General features: G+C 35.7%; 1 protein-coding gene across 2 annotated transcripts in view; it reads right to left on the reverse strand.

The window, feature by feature from the left end:
- Positions 1-18,182, reverse strand: part of LOC115221443 (maestro heat-like repeat-containing protein family member 1) — a 118,754-nt gene that overhangs the window by 41,191 nt on the left and 59,381 nt on the right. For both annotated transcript variants that reach the window (XM_029791626.2, XM_029791625.2), the window contains exons 21-30: positions 17,280-17,429; positions 16,235-16,357; positions 14,858-14,937; positions 11,911-12,148; positions 10,608-10,718; positions 8,523-8,652; positions 6,075-6,184; positions 3,986-4,138; positions 2,258-2,412; positions 528-684 (exon numbers count right to left, since the gene is read on the reverse strand). In XM_029791626.2, the coding sequence (XP_029647486.1) occupies positions 528-684; positions 2,258-2,412; positions 3,986-4,138; positions 6,075-6,184; positions 8,523-8,652; positions 10,608-10,718; positions 11,911-12,148; positions 14,858-14,937; positions 16,235-16,357; positions 17,280-17,429 (1,407 nt within the window). The remainder of the gene's footprint in view (positions 1-527; positions 685-2,257; positions 2,413-3,985; positions 4,139-6,074; positions 6,185-8,522; positions 8,653-10,607; positions 10,719-11,910; positions 12,149-14,857; positions 14,938-16,234; positions 16,358-17,279; positions 17,430-18,182) is intronic.

An 18,182-nucleotide genomic window follows, 5' to 3' on the forward strand; every position in this document is an offset into this window, starting at 1 on the left:
GGGTGTAGAAGATGGCTTTTCGAGATGACATAGAATTTTAGATATGATTAGATAATGATAGTTTTGTGCCTCAGAAAGTTGATAAATCAAAAGCTAAAAGGCTTGATTAACACAGAAAGTAGACGAGTCAAATTGCTTGCAATTAATTCACAGAAGTTGGGCTAATCAAAAGGTAAGATATTCTTCCAAAGAAAATGAACCAATGAAATAAGTAGAATCTGATTCACACAAAACAGAGAAATTAAGTAGTTTGTAAGTGATCATAAAAAAAAAAGGACCAATCAAATAGCTAGAAATTCATTTGTAGAAAATGAATCAATGAAATTGCTCACAAATTTTTTGGGGAAAATGAACTAGTCAAATGGTTAGAAATCGATATAGAAAATGAATCAATCAAATGAATAATAAACAATGCACAGAAAATGGATTAAATGAAATTGGGGAGTATCTTAGAACATGGATCAATCAGAAAACTAGAAATTGATTCACAGAAAATGGACCAATGAAGGGTCAAATAAATGACTCACAGAAAGTGGACCAATCAAAGCATAGTGGGTTGATTCTTTATTATCCGTTCGCTCCTCATAGGGTCGCTGGGCAAGGAGATTTTCCAACAGCTGGTCAACAATAGTAGTTACAAGCTGTGGATCTTCAGCCAAACAACACCAGATGGCACAAATGTTGCTGAAAATAAAAAGAAGCCACAAAAAATGTCATTAGTTAATTAAATTGTTTATTAAAATTTTTTTTTTTCTTTGAATGATTATTTTCTTTTTTTTTTTGCAATCCTTACATGAAACTTAGCAGATATGAAAACTGATGAAATCAGCAATCTGTGTCATTTGTATGGAGATTCTGTTATAGTTTTTACTGGTTTCAAGTAGTTGGATAGTGGCCAAACTGGAGCACCATCAACTTCAGTATTTATAAACTTTTAGCAAATTTAGAATAAAGGAAGGCAATTTTGGGTGAGAACTGTACTCAGAACATTGGCAAAATACTAAATATCTTCATTTCATATTCAGTAATTCTTCAGACTAGTTTCAGTTCTTGGACTGTACCCAAGCCAGGGTACTGTCTTCAAGGGAATGGTTAAAATATATCAGCTCTCAGTACATGTAGTACCTCACACCTACCAAATAAACTGCAATACTTAACATGTAAGTTCAATCCCTAGGTTAGTTAATCCACATATACTCAGTTTCAGGGCTATAAGATGAGGAGGGATTTGGCTGCACGGAAAACGGACGTTAAACAATGATCATTCCAGGACCTAGAGAGTCAAAGAGGGACTATGGATAATAATAGGTCCTGCTCTATAAAAGAAAAAAAAAACCTTGCAAAATAAGCAAATGGTATCAGAAGTATGAGAATAAGTAGTACAAAAATATCCCTGGTATGGTCAACAAAAGAGAACAATTTTCTCCAGTGATTAGGATTCAGTTTGAAATTCTGAGAATATAAGGCACAGGTGTGATTGTGCAGTAAGAGGTTTGCTTCTCAGCCACATGATTTTGGGTTCAGTTCCACTGTGTGACACCTTGGGAGAATGTCTTCTTCCAGAACCTGAGTCTGACCAGAGCCTTGTGAGTGGACTTGGTAGACTCAAACTGAAAGAAGTCCATCGTATATACAAATATATATATATATGAGTAAAACGACCACCGTCCAATGGATGGTGCCGAGTTGTCAAACATTTAAACCAAATTTTCTCAAAACATCTTGTCCTCCCCTTTGAGAAACACTGATTTAACCTAAATTTGAGACACCAGCAAAAGACAGATTTCGACTGATGTACTTGCGCATACAAATGCACGTTCCCACGGCTTTATCGATCGCATTCTCACCTGGAATCGATTTTTGTAACTTTTTCAAGACTTATACATGCCCTGATACCGTCGGTATCTACATATCAAATTTGAGCACAATCGGATGGAGGATGCCCGAGATCCTAGAAGACACACACACATACACAGACAGACAGAAAGGATTTTATATAATATATATATATATATATATATATATACAATGTGCTGCAGCATACTGGTTGCGGAGCACTGGTGTATAATAGTGATAATACTACAGTTCAGAAATTCAGAGGGGAAAAAAAACAACCCAGAATCTACAAAAGCAGTCAGAGAGTTCTGGGTCCCATAGTCCTCAACTCCAAAAATCTGTTTAGATTCTAAAACACACACATAAAGAAATATTTTAAAAAATGAATAAGAAAGGTAATAAATAACAATTGCTCACTTACGTGTCATAAGGTATTGGATAAGCTAAAAGACACTTCAGGGCTACAGGAAGGTGTTGTGAAATGACAGTTCGTAGGGCTCTTAAGGTCCCAGTTCGTGATTGTGGGTGTTGAATATATTCAAGGCGTTGGTGTAATGTCTCTATAATAGTGCTAACCTTCAATGAGAAAATAATATTTTATATAATTACTCAAAAATATGAGACATGAGAGGGGGAGGGAGGAGGGAGAGAGAGGAGGGAGAGAGGGAGGAGGAAGAGAGAGGAGAGAGAGAGGTAGGAGGAAGAGAGAGAGGAGGGAGAGAGAGAGAGAGAAAGAGACAGACAGACAGATGGAAGGAAGGAATAACAGATGATATTTTTCTTCTGAATTGTATTATTTATAAAATATATTATTTACTGTTAATATATTATCATTCACTATTACTACACTAATATTATTGTTAAAAAGAATAAATTATTAAAAAGATTATTATTATTATTATTAAGGCACCTGGAGAGGCAAATCCATGCTGTCCAACAGTGTCACGGGGCACTGGACAGATAGTCCCGTTAAGTTGCTCAGATTCTGGTTTGGTCTAGACCTCCAAGTGGAGAAAAACTGGGACGAGGTGATGAGCAGGGTAGCCAATCTCAGGCAGAAATGAGCCAAGAAAAAGCTGTTCCTGAAAGGTCGAGTGGAGGTGGCAAATGCATACTTTGCTTGACCATCGACCTTTGTCCCATTTGCTGGTTGACCAAGCTGGTGCGCTTACTCTTCCACTTTCTGTGGAAGAGGTGTGTTCCATTTGTCAGGCACTCCATCTCCTGTCAACAGCAGCTGAATGGAGGGCTGGGCATGTTGTGGTTACTGATGTGCAGAAATGCGCTCAGGCTACGACATCTCCAGTGTTTCTTTGATGGTGAGCAGGTGTAGTCACCTTTGACAGGCATACTTTTCCACAACTTGTCTCTTTGACTGAGCTGCAAACCTGGATTAGGCATAGACCAAAGAGGGGCACTTGGCATCTCAAGTGCTGTCAAGTGCTCACAGCCCTCTGCCTGGTGGGCAATGTGGTTGATAGTGGTGCCACTCTATCGTTCTATAGAGCGCTAGTGGAGGGAAAGTGGGTGTTGATGAAAATCAACTAACCAGTCCGTTTTAGAGAACTTTTGGGCCTGGGCTTATGGGAAACTTCAAGAAATCCCTTGCCTGGCAGTGCTACAAGGGGAGCTGCCTGTTTGGGATAAACTTTATAGGCACGGAAGTGCCGTCAGCCAGGCCTGCCCAAGGTGTGCCCAGAACAATGAAACCATTCTGCACACTCTAGTCCAGTGCCTGAGAATTGCTGACCTGTGGGTTTATGTCGAATCTGGCTGAAGGGCATAGGCCAAGATAATAGTCACCAATCCATGTTAGCACTAGTCTAAGCAAGGTTGCCAGACTCTGGCAACCTTGATTACCATTGATTATCAACCCATTTCTCCTTTATAGGGGTTGATAATAACAACAAGAACAGCAACAAAAACTACAATAATAATGGTTTCAAATCTTGACACAAGGCCAGCAATATGGGGGAGAGGGTAAGTCGAGAAAACAAGTACCCAAGTGATTTTGGTGGAATTTGAACTCAGAATGTTAAGACAGACAAAATGCTGTTAAACATTTTGCCCAGTGTGCTGACAGTTCTGTCAGCTCACTGCCTTAACAACTATGATAAAATGAAAAGCATTTTGTGACTGTGAAACTTACATCTTCTCGAAGCTCTCGTCCTCGTTGTTTCATTAAGCTGGTTAACATGACACAGGAACCGGAAGAACTGTGAGCCATGTTGTCTACCAAGCCTTCTTCTAAAACACTCAAGAAGGACATCAGTTGTGTTTTGGGAAGCTTTTTGGCTACGACCTGTAACACCAAAATAAGTAATAATGTACAATTGAATGAAGAAATGCAAAAAGGTAATAAATAATATCTTCAGACACAGTTACACTGTTGGTACAATAAATTGGTATGGACCCTAATATGTTACTGGTATTTATTTATAAGACAGTAAGAATGCATACCCACACATCACCAGAAAAAAAATTAAATTTGTACAACACACTACCTCATACACATATAAACCAGATCGATGCAGGCATAGGACACTAATTCACACTTCAACAAAAACAGATGCATACAGATAATTTTTAATTGATAAAATAATTTTACAAATGTAGGAACTGTATCAAGAAGTTTTTTTTAAATTCTTAAATGTGTGCATGTATGCACATGTGTGTGTATTTATTTACAAGACAGCATGAATGCTTGCACACACACACATAACCAAGGAAAAAAGAAACTGTATATCCTACCAAACATATAAACACACTCATAGATATCTGCTCATGCTACACAATTGCCCATACCTCAATAAAAATGTCATCATTTAACATCCATTTTCAATGTTGGCATGGGTTGGGCAGTTTGACAGGAGCTGGCCGGTTAGAGAGCTATCTAGGCTCCAATTATGTCTTTTGGCATAGTTTCTATGACTGGACGCCCTTCCTAATGCCAGCATGAACATAGATTTTTTTTAGTGAATTATTAATGTGAAATTTATTTTTCAAATACTGTGATTGCATCGAGAACATTTTCTTGAATGTGTAAATACACATACATATCATCGTTTAACATCCATCTTCCATTCTGCTATGTGTTGGATGGTTTGACAGGATACAATGAACCAGAAGACTGCTTGAAGCACCAATGTCTGTTTTGGCATGGTTTTTTTTTTTTTTGGCTAGATCCCTTTCCTAAAGCAAACCACTTTACAGAGTGTACTGGGTGCTCATTTCGTGATACTGGCACAAGCGGATTCACAAAGTAGCTTGCTAGACAAAGGAAAAGAAGAAGCTCCCTAAACTGAGTGGTGTTGTAGTAGATGGGGAAATGGTTTTATGCCAAATGTTGAGAGACTAAAATATGAGAGAGACAGGCTTGGAAAACAGGTAAGGTTTGGCAAAAGGAAGAGCATCTGTCAAATGTTGCTTTAAATATCTCTTCTTTCAATGCAAGCAAGTATGAAAAATATGGATGAATAAACAAATCCTCATCATCCTCATCATCATTTAACGTCCGTTTTCCATGCTAGCATGGGTTGGCCAGTTCGACCAGGGTCTGAGAAGCCATGGAGGCTGCACCAGGTTCTGGTCTGATTTGGCAGTGTTTCTACAGCTGGATGCCCTTCCTAACGCCAACCACTCCGTTAGTGTAGTGGGTGTTTTTTACATGCCACCAGCAGGGGCCAGAGCAGGCTGGCAAATGGCCACGATTGGTTAGTACTTTTACATGTCACTGACATGGACGCCAGTCAGGTGGCGCTGGCATCTGCCACGTTCAGACGGTGCTTTTTACGTGTCACCAGCATGGGTGTCTTAACTACAATTTCCATTTGATTTTTATCTGGCATCTGCCACATTCGGACAGTGCTTTTTATGTGTCACCGGCATGGGTGTCTTAACTACAATTTCCATTTGATTTTTATTTTGATGTTGACATACTTAACTCAATAGGTTTCCTCAAGAACAGCAGGTCACTCTATGATCCAAGGTTAACACAGCAGGCCGTCCTGCGAGCCATTAACCAACTTCATTTGTCAGGTCTTCACAGTCATGCACACACATATAAAGTCTTCTATGGGTAGAGAAATGTAGAAAGTCGCAGCGTACTTTAGAAACCCACTACATCTACTACAAGAACACAAACTCACATGAAATCACACGTTCAGACACACTTGAACATTACCAGACTTATATAAACACACATCCAAACAAAAGTAAAAATATCGCAAGTATCTTACTTTAGAGATGTCAACTGCCACTACAAACAGCACATTGGTGTCAGATTTCTCAATCCTTTCATTCAAGGTCTGGAATCCATTTAACATCACATCATTGTTTGGATTTTCACCTGAGATATAAAAAAAAAAGCAACAAAACACCTAAGTTCAATAAATTCTGTGTTAAGATGGTGAGAGGAACAGATAATTCAGTAATTTTCAAAACTGCACCTCATAGCTTAGTTGAAGACATGTAGACTGGTGAAATAGAGAAGATGGAAGATATGTATTGTTGTATCTCTTCCAGCCCATTGCGTTCTGATGGCAATGCCGGTGATGGTGGGGAGGTGTTGAACTGTAGCGAACCCTTACTTTTTCCTTGTAAAAACACCAGTGGCATCGAGAGGAGAGACTTGCATGTATATTTTTTTATCTTTTTACTTGTATTAGTCATTGGGCTAAGGCCATGCTGGAGCACCACCTTAAAGGGTCTAGTTGAAATTATTGACTCCAATGCTTACTTCATATATGATACGTATTCTATGACTCTTTTTTTCTGAAATTCTAAGTTACAGGAATGTAAACAAACCAACACCAGTTATCAAGCAGTAGGGAGGAGACAAACACAACACATACACAATGGGCTTCCTCATAGCTTCCATCTACCAAATTCACTTATTCCCTTACAATGCATTGGTCAACCTGTGATTTTAGAGGACACTAGCTCAAGGTATCACACAGCAGGACTGAACCCAAATCCATGTGATTGCCAAGTAAACTTCTTAACCATACAACCATGCCTGCATCTTGCATATTTTCCATAAAAAACTGACATGGCCAGGAGAGGACCTTACTAGGTGCAGATGTATAGTCCCTTGAGAAATTCAGAATATAAGACCACAACTCTACAGCAGAAAGACTGATGTCATCTAAAATCAACCACCACATCCCCTCACAGAGAAATTACAATCAGCTCCAAAATTTTCTTCTGTTGAGGGACTGATTTCTTCATTCAGTCAATACAATTCTTCAGAAGGCACAGAATTCTTTAGAAGGCACAGGCTGTGTGGTAAGAAGTTTGTTTCCAAACCATATGGTTTCAAGTTCAGTCCCACAGTTTAGTCCCACTGTGTGGCACCTTGGGTAAGTATCTTCTACTACAGCCTTGGGTTAACCAAAGCCTTCTTGTGAGTGGATCTGGTGCAGACAGTAACTGAAAGAAACCAGTTGTATATGTGTGTGTATATATATAAATACACACACACACACAGGGTGTGATGGGTAAAGTGTTGCCATCTTATATTTTTAATTTTGTACATGCACATTGTTTCTGATTTTTGTGATTTTGTCGACTACACAGTATAGTAGGATCAGTTGGGTACCATGACACAATTCACTCTGCCAGAAATTTGGAAACGACATGTTGTACTGCTTGGCATTCGTGCCAGAAGCTTCAATACAAACATTTCAGAGTCTTTGGGTGTCAATCTGAGGACAGTGCAGAGGATTTGGAAAGAGATGGTTGAGTCTAATGGTGATTATGAATGTATGGCACCTTGGAAAACACACTCTGATTATTCTGTTAGAAAAGAACTCCTGAATGGGTTGGTGAGATCCAGGCAATGAATGACAACAATCCCTCCATGTCAATCATGGAAAACCCTATGTCTGCTGGAAAACCCTATGTCTGGCAACAGGTCTCTACACCATGCCACACAAGCAGGAGAACCCAGCCATGACTGTCGGACAATTTCTGTAATCACATCACCCCTAACACCTGGCCACTTGACTCCCCAGACTGCAAACCCCTTGATTATTATGTGTGGGGCACAGCTGAGCAAGAGACCAATGAAACTTCTTGTAACACCAACGATGAACTGAAGGCAAGGATTATGGCAGCATTCACCAACTTAAACAAGGAGACCATCCAGAAGAGATACAGGAGATTCCAAAGTCATCTGGAGGGCGTGGTTGAAGCCAATGGAGATTTTATTGAATAAATTTACTCTTTAGTATTCAAGAAATTTTTATGCAATTTTGGTAAATATATCTGTTAAAATGAGATGGCAGTATTATTTTTATTTTTACATAATTTAGACGACAATTTATTCTCCACACCCTGTATATGTGTGTGTGTGTGTGTGTGTCTTTGTATTTGTGTTTGTCCTCTCATCACTGCTTGATAGCCAGTGATGGTATGTTTGTGTTCAATTGGCTTGGCAGTTTGGCAAAGAGACCAAGAGAATAAGAACTAGGCTTAAAATTAAGTCCTGGGGTTGAATTGTTCAACAAACACACTTCAAGGCAGTGTTCCAGCATGGCCACAGTCAAATGACTGAAACAAGAAAAAAGAAAAAAAAACATGCAAAAATGAAAAGAAAAAAGACTATTTAAAAAAAACCCCAGGGGTAACGAAATAAATAAAAATATGAAAGTAAACAAAAATGAAATAAAAAGATAAGAACTGACCTTCCATAATCATAGCACTCTCAAGGATCGTGTGGACGCAATTCAGAGATAATTTACGGACTTTGATGACAGGGTCAGAACAACGAGGTATCAAATTGGCTAAGAAAAGCCCGATGTTAGAAAAGTCAGACTGCAATTAAGAAAATAGAGATGTCTGGTTAATTAAGTAATATTACATATATGCAGTGATGACGATGATGGTTTCAAATTTTGGCACAAAGTCAGCAATTAGGTGGAAGGGGATAAGTTGATTACACTGATCGCCAGTACTTGATTGGTTCTTATTTTATTGACCCTGGAAGGATGAAAGGCAAAGTCAACCTTGGCAGAATTTGAACTCAGGATGTACAGATGGATGAAATGCTGCTAAACATTTTGCCCCCAGTGCTACCAATTCTGCCAGTAATAATAATAATAATAATAATAATAATAATAATAACGATGATGATGATGATCCTTTCTGCTATAGGCACAAGACCTGAAATTGGGGGAGGGGGTTAATCAATTACATTGACCCCAGTACTCAACTGGTACTTTTTTTGATCAACCCAAAAGGATGAAAGGCAAAGTTGACCTTGGTGGAATTTGAATCCTTATGAACCAATAAGAAAATATGAATGTGGTCATTTAAGTTGTTAGAAATAGCAGTCAAATTTTCTCAAATGACACCCAAATATCTTAAAGGAAAAAAAAAAACAGAAAGAACAGCTTGCATACATATACAAAAATTTGTGATGACCATAGCTTTGGAATATCTTTGATATGCTCAATCATGGCTGATTGGGAACTAAACAGCAACAACATCATATTCCTTAACCCTTTAGTGTTCAGATTTCTCTGTCAAATATAATGCTTATTTATTCACATCGCTTTGAATCAATCATTATCATGAAGCTTTGAGATTTCAATGAGGTGATTGTTTATTTTTATAATGACATTGTAGGGTAGGTGTGAGAGGCCAGATCTCGTCAGTTTGGACATAAAATAGGTTGAATATTTGGGTCAGCTATGGCTGGTTTAATAATACTAAAGGGTTAGTCTATTTTTACACCATTTCTGACATGAATGGTGACTTGGTAGAGCAGATATATTGTTGGTTAGAATGTTGCTCATCAACTCTGCCTTTCATGTGTTCTGGATTAACACAAAGAGTATCAATCCAGAACCACGGACTGGTGAGTATCAGACCAGATGCCTTGTGGTAATTGCTCTGGATCTTTGTAGTCTGAGTTCAAATTCCACCATGGCATATTCAGGCAATAATTTTAACCCACTGCCCAGTTTAACACCACCGCCTGGTACTTTGGGTACCTCGTGGAGACTCCACTCTGTTGCAAGCACTCAGATCAGATCTCGTACCTGAGGACACTGTCCTTCCTCTCTGTCTCTTTCCTAATAGTTTCAGAAGGTCCTATATTGAGTGTAACAAAGCTTGTTTTATTCAAGAGAGAATGCAATGTTAGTGCCCAGGACATGGCAACTTCATTCCCTCTTGGTTAAAAGATAATAAGAAAATACAAGCTTTGTTGCAGCCAACAAATTTAACCCTTTAGCATTCAGGTTACTCTGTCAAATGTAATGCTTATTTATTCATATATTTTGAATTGATAAGGCAGTGAGCTGGCAGAAACATTAGCACGCCGGACGAAATGCTTAGCAGTATTTCATCTGCCGCTACGTTCTGAGTTCAAATTCTGCTGAGGTCGACTTTGCCTTTCATCCTTTCAGGGTCAATAAATTAAGTACCAGTTACACACTGGGATCGATATAATCAACTTAATCCGTTTGTCTGTACTTGTTTGTCCCGTCTATGTTTAGCCCCTTGTGGGCAATAAAGAAATAATAATATTTTGAAATGATCATGCATTATCTTGTCACTTCAAAATTTCAATCATGTGATTGTTTATAATATGACATTGTAGGTTAGGTATGAGAGGCCAGATCTAGTCAGTTTGGACATAAAACAGGGAGAATATTTGGACCAGAAATGGCTGGTTTAAATGCTAAAGGGTTAAGAGAAGAGAAAGAAGAGAACCTAAACTAATTAAATGAAACCTATTTTTGGTGTCTTATAGGAAAACTCACTGTGTTTACTGGATTCACATTTTCACGGAAAAATCGAAGTAATAGCAACCAAGTTTCCAAAACTCTTTCTCTGTGGAAGTCACTTGAAGAGGATAACCATATTTTGAGGTGCTGAAAATAGAGTAACATAGTTTCAAATTAGCAGAGCATTAAAAATTGGAACAACTGTAAAAGTGGTCAGAGAATATAAAGACATTTAACTTTTACTTAATGAAAGAGAACTTTTGAAGGAAGCTTCACATAGTCATTGAACATAACAGCCAAATCTCTCTCAAATCACACTTTACTGCTTTAAAATAAGGTAAAGACATGTAAGATAATGAAGTACTACATTTAGAAGGCTTTTGGTAATTAGATCGCTCAGAGTTCACCTACGGCTAACCCGCAATAATTATGCACCAACCCAATAAAATGAGAGCGAGAGAGTACCAATATTCTATATCGGTATTCTAGTACATATTTATGGGCCTGTGTTTCTCAGAATAGTCTACAAAGAAACAAAGTCCACAGTTCTGCAATATAAAGTGATTTTCAATAAAATTCAATAAAAATATATATTATCAAAAACTTGTGTTCTCTCTTTTCAAAATAAGTAGTTAAATGTTATTTATTTTTTTATAAATGGATACACTTGCTCTTCAAAGGAACGTCTGTTTCATAAACTGACAAATTAAATTGAGAGTGGTTGGGTTTGTTAATAAAATATGAGTATGGCTTTTGCAATTTTTGGAAAATCTTATAAAAGTCTGATAAAAAATCTGAACACCTTCATCATCCCAAACTGTCACCTAAAAAACTTTTTCCCTTATGTTAGAATAGTAAAAGGTGATCTTACGGTATAAGTACCAGTGTACTTCCGGAAGTACTACATACATTTCAAAACAGTGTTTTTTTTTATATATATATGGGGGGTAAGGGTTAGGGGTGGGAGAAAAGGGTTTCTGTTATCTTCAGAAATGTAAACGAAGTCACGTGTGTACCTATACTGAAGCATTGCCACATACCGTAACCTTAACACAAACCCTAACCCAAACACAAACGCTAACCCTAACACAAACCCTAACCCTAACGCTAACCCTAACCCTAACACAAACCCTAACACAAACCCTAACCCTAACGCTAACCCTAATACAAACCCTAACCCTAACCCTAACACAAACCCTAACGCTAACCCTAACACCCCATGTATAAAAAAAAACACTTTTTTGAAATGTATCCAGTACTTCCGGAAGTACACCGGTACTTATACCATAAGATCGCCTAGTAAAATGTACAAAAGTAGTGGAATATGAGAAATATTTACCTTAAATATACTTTCAAGTCCATTTGGAGTGAGATCTTTGCGAAGTATCTCCCTCAATAGAGTGTTTAAAGCGTTGATGGCATCCTTAAGATGTTCTCCAGCTTCAACAACTTCCTCGTATGTCTCTTCCTTGCCCTTCTTTGGTGCACAGCCATCAAGGGGTAGAGAAAGAACATTGGTGGTCGCCGACTCTACGAGATCTTCGACTTCCTTTTCATTTAGTTTCGGGTCCAGTTGACTTATAAATAAAAGAATCTGGGTCAAGGAAGACAACTCATACATGTTTCATCGTTTTTACGTTGGTGTATATGTGTGTACATCAATATGCTCGTGTGAATACACGTGTTAGCAAGTGCATGCATATCTGATTGAGTGATAGTGTGTTTATTTTGCCAGAGACGGAGAGTAGCATGTATGCATGTGTTTGTGCATGAGTTTTGTGTCCCTGCATGTGTATATTCATACACAACTCTCTCTCTCTCTCTCTCTCTCTATGTATATATATATATATATATATAATAATAATAATATGAGGGAATATTATTCCAAACTTACAGGGAAAAATTCAATTTAGAAATACTAAATCAAATTTCACAAAATATAATATATATATAAATTAGAAAAAACCCACCTTTTATCAATTCAATAATTTAACATTACTTAATCATTGTTATATGTTTTATCTTATATTTAATCTTTCTATAATATGTAATTTTTCTAAATGGCATAATTTAATTTTTCATTATTGAATTGATAAAAGGTGTTGTTTTTTTAATTTATATATATATACATATATATATATAATATATATATATATATAATATATATATATATATATATATATTATATATATATATATGTATGTATGTATGTATGTATGTATGAATTTTTTTATTAAAGCTGCAAAATCATCACAGGAAACTGTGACACAGAATTTCACATTCTCGTTCGATGGACAGATGTGATCAAGACTATCTGATGAACAGGAATGTGAAACTGAGTCACAGTTTTTTTGTGATGCTTTTGCAGCTTTAATAAAAAGGCAAATAGCTCTACCTTCAGTATTCAAGTACAATTTTTTTCCACCTTGTTTTGCATTTATGTGCTTACACTTGTGTATGTATGTATATCGAAGGAAACACCCATATTTAAATCAGAAGAACTGATTTTTAAATACAAACCATATAATTGAAACAGAATATATACAGCATACATGAAATCTCCCTTAATAAAAGTTTTATTAATTTAATAACAAATCTTAATGGAAAACTTTTGTTGTACCCTTGCTTGAAATCTGGTGGCCTTGGGTATGGCAACAACCACCATAAGTCACTGGCCAGAATATATATTGGCCAGAATATATATTAGAAAGAAAACAGTGTAAGATTGATTTAATTTTTTTGCACCTTTAATGTTTCTAATTAGAGCAGAGTGTCTGCATTCAAAGGCGGCGAGCTGGCAGAAACGTTAGCACGCCGGGCGAAATGCTTAGCAGTATTTCATTTGCCATTACGTTCTGAGTTCAAATTCTGCCGAGGTCAACTTTGCCTTTCATCCTTTCGGGGTCGATAAATTAAGTACCAGTTATGCACTGGGGTCGATGTAATCGACTTAATCCCTTTGTCTGTCCTTGTTTGTCCCATCTATGTTTAGCCCATTGTGGACAATAAAGAAATAAGAGTGTCTGCATTCATGGCCTTTTTTCACACCAATATATGCGACCACATTTCTTAAATCTCATATAACATCTCAGTATTAAGGACATAGGATTAGAGTGGCAAAAATGATAACATGATAGACTGAATATCTTGTAGTATTTAGCTACATCATTTCCAATTTTGTGTTATGAAATCATCAGGGTTATCTATATATTTCATCTGATTAGATTTGATAAAATAAATATTAGTAATACACTGGGATTAATTCTATAGATAACATACCCTTGATTATGTTAGTAGGTAGTTCTGTCTTGTAAGGGGAATCATCTGACATGAATAATCAACTACGTATAACTTCTGATGCATCCAGCAATTAATTGTTTTTTTATGTTTTTATCTTTCGTTTTTGGATTTGGTTTGCAAGATTCTTTATAGGAGTTCGTGTGCTGAAGCATATTCTGTTGTGTCTAGGGAGAGTCATTTTCATAGTCAAAAACTATTCAAAAGGTTGCAAGACACAACGTAAATTTTAGGAAAATAAAAATAAGAAAAAAGTGGAAATTTTACTGGTGAGTGTGTTACATTATAAGGCACAAAAAGAAAATGACTCTCCCCAGACACAACAGAATATGTTTTTATCATTTACTTGTTTCAGACATTGGACTGTGGCCATGCTGGGGCACCACCTTGAAGCGTTTAGCCAACAAACTTACCCCCGCACTAGGACTTAGTTTTAAGTTTCGAAATTATTCTAGCAGTTTCTTTCGCTGAACTGCTAAGTTAGGAAAAGATTAACAAACCAACACCTATTTGTGAAGCATGCATGTGCAAGAAACACACACATGCATACACATACGAGAGGCTTCCACTAGGTTTCTATCCACCAAATTCACTCACAAGGCACTGGTTGGTCTGGGGTTATAGTATATACCAGAAGGCACTTGCCCAAGGAGCTGTTTAGTGAGACTGAATCCAAAACCAAGACAGCCAGTTATCTTTTATAGTGAATTCATTTCAGCCATCAAAAGTCAGTTTCTTTCGACCATACAATGGCTGCAGCAGAACTCTAAACGATAGGTTTAACTAGTAGACTGAGCCAACTATTGACCTAGCGATTAGTTATAACTCCATATTGTACTTAAAAAAAAATGGAAAAAAAAAGAGTGAATGTGTTTACTTGATGTAGGAAACAATTGGTAAGAAGACAAGTGAGTAATTGGTAAATGGAAATTTGAAGGAGGATGAAGACTTTAATTGAGATATTTGACTCAAAAAAAAAAAAAGGATACACTAATGTGGTGGCAGCATTCAGTGCAAGAGTTCGAACTTCATTGTTGATGCATTCTTTGCTCTCTCCTTTTATGTAGAGCTGTATAAAGACAACAGAATCATCATCATCATCATTAACAACAATACTTAGTAATAGCCTCAATTTATTATTATTATTATTGCTTTTATTATCATCATTATAATTATAATAATCATTATCATTGCTCTTATCATTATTATTATTTTTATTATTATTATTGCTCTTATTATTATTATTATTATTATTAATATTATTATTGCTCTTCTTCTTATTACTATTATTATTATTGCTCTTATTATCATTATTACTATTATCATTATTATTATCATTATTACTATTATTATTATTGCTCTTATTATCATTATTACTATTATTATTATTGCTCTTATTATCATATTACTATTATCATTATTATTATTGCTCTTATCATTATTACTATTATTATTATTATTATTATTGCTCTTATTATCATTATTATATTATTATTATTATTATTATTATTGCTCTTATTATCATTATTACTATTATCATTATTATTATTATTATTGCTCTTATTATCATTATTACTATTATATTATTGCTCTTATTATCATTATTACTATTATCATTATTATTATTGCTCTTATCATTATTATTATTTTTATTATTATTATTGCTCTTATTATTATTATTATTATTATTATTATTAATATTATTATTGCTCTTCTTCTTATTACTATTATTATTATTGCTCTTATTATCATTATTACTATTATCATTATTATTATCATTATTACTATTATTATTATTGCTCTTATTATCATTATTACTATTATCATTATTATTATTATTATTGCTCTTATTATCATTATTACTATTATTATTATTGCTCTTATTATCATTATTATTATTATCATTATTATTATTGCTCTTATCATTATTACTATTATTATTATTATCATTATTGCTCTTATTATCATTATTACTATTATTATTATTATTATTATTGCTCTTATTATCATTATTACTATTATTATTATTATTATTATTATTATTATTGCTATTATTATTATTATTGCTCTTATTATCATTATTACTATTATTATTATTATTATTATTATTATTATTGCTCTTACTATCATTATTACTATTATTATTGCTATTGCTATTATTATTATTATTATTATTATTATTATACAAGAAAATAGTAAAGGTAAAGTCTTTACTTCATTGCTGATATTCTCAACATTTTTTTTAAAAAAAAGAGTTAAGTTGTTGCCTATCCATACCATAATATTAAATTTTAAAAAATATTACAAAGAATTCTGAAGCAAATCAAAATATCACTACCAATGCAACGTTGTTAATGGTTCCATACCTGTAAATGTCCAAGAATGTCAGTCCTTTGCATGAACTTATAATTTGTCTTGAGTCGTTCCACACTTAAAGATTTACCAATTAACTCTGTTGCTTTGATCAAACTAAGTTTTACACACATATCCTGCAAAGATAATGGGAAAAGGTTAAAAGACATGGCAGAGATGGTGAAGTCTTGCAGTCTGAGTTCACAGTTTACAAGTATCGATTGCTGTCTTTCCATCATTCAAAGGTTGATCAAATAAGTACCATGACTCAGTGGTTAGAACATCAGACTCACAATCATGAGATAGTGAGTTTGATTTCCAGACCAGGTTGTACATTGTGTTCTTGAGCAAGACACTTTATTTCTCCCTGTACCAGATAACTCAGCTGTAGAAATGAGTTGTGACATCACAGGTGCCAAGCTGTATCGCCCCCTTTGTCTTTCCCTTGGATAACATCAGTGGTGTAGAGAGGGCATGCTAGCATGCAAGGGTGACTGTTGGTTTTCCATAAAAACAACCTTGCCCAGATTTGTGCCTTGGAGGGGAACTTTCTAGGTGCAATCCTATGGTCATTCATGACCAATGGGATTCTTTTTATACTGTTAGGTGAGGATGTCAACTAAATGTACTCCTTCTCCAAAAGCATTTATAATCTTGAGTGCCATTGTGAAAAATTTTTATGATTGCCGGGTACATGTTTAACACTTTCATGATCAGAATAAGCAGATTGTATTTTTCAAATAATTTTGAAAAATTATCAAACATTTCAACTAGGAGTTTAAATAATTGTAACTTTTTTCCTTTGTTAATTAGCAGGTGTGGTTGTGTAGTGAAAAGTTTGCTTCCAAACCATGTCATCTTGATTTGCGAGTGAAATAGGTAGATAGAAACTGAAAGAAACCTATTGTGTGTGTGTGTGTGTTACTGTCGCCTTACCTTGATAGTTGTAAACAACTATCATAGTTACACAAGCAGTGTCTTCCATGGATCATGTTTGGCCATGAAGAAATATTACCATTACCTTAATAGTAAAAATGAGAAAAATGGTGCCAAACGTACCTTTGGGTTCGTGAAAAAGGGGTAGATAGCCTTCAATATGGTCATTTCCATCCTTGATATCAAAAGAGTATTGGGGGCAAACATTGTCACATAACCATAGCAAAGAATCAAGGTGGCCTTTACTTTCTCAATATCAGTGTCATTTTTGTCCTGTAGAAATAGAAACAGAGTGAGTTTTAGTAAGAGAGAGAGGGGGGAGAATGAGAGAGGGAGGGGGAGAGAGATAGAGGGAAAGAGAAAGAGGATGACAGGAAGAGAAAGAGAGGGAGTGAGAGAAAGAGAGGAATAAGAGAATGACAAGAGAGAGAGGGGAGTGAGAGAAAGAGAAAGTGGAGAGAGAGAGAGGGAGAGAAAGAGAGAGGGAGAGAGAAAGAGATAGAGAAGGTCAAAGGAGAAATGAGAAAGAGATGAAAATGGAATGAGCAAAAGTAAATAGAAAGAGAGAAAAAGAAAGTGACTAATCATTCTATCTCTCTCTCTGAGAGAGAGAGAGAGAAAGAAACAACTGCAAAGGTGTAGCCTTGCAGGTAAATGTGTGCTCAGTTACTTCACAGGCATGGCTGTGTGCTAAGAAGTTTCCTTCCCAACCACAGGGTTCCAAGTTCAATCTCACTGCATGGCACCTTGGGCAAGCATCTATTATATCCTTGGACCAACCAAAGCCTTGTGAGTGGATTTGGTAGATAGGAATTAAAAGAAGCCCATTATATATACATGTGTGTGTGTGTATTTGCGTGTAAATGTGTGTGTGTTTGTATGTCCCACTTCTACTTGGTGGCCAATGTTATTTTATTTACATTCCCATTGGGCAAAAGTGACCGACAGAATAAGTACCAGACTTTAAAAAAATAAGTAATGAGGTCAGTTCATTTAACTAAAACCCTTGTAAAAGATAAAAGATAA

Source organism: Octopus sinensis, linkage group LG18, assembly GCF_006345805.1.
Source record: "Octopus sinensis linkage group LG18, ASM634580v1, whole genome shotgun sequence".
Taxonomy (NCBI): Eukaryota; Metazoa; Mollusca; class Cephalopoda; order Octopoda; family Octopodidae; genus Octopus; species Octopus sinensis.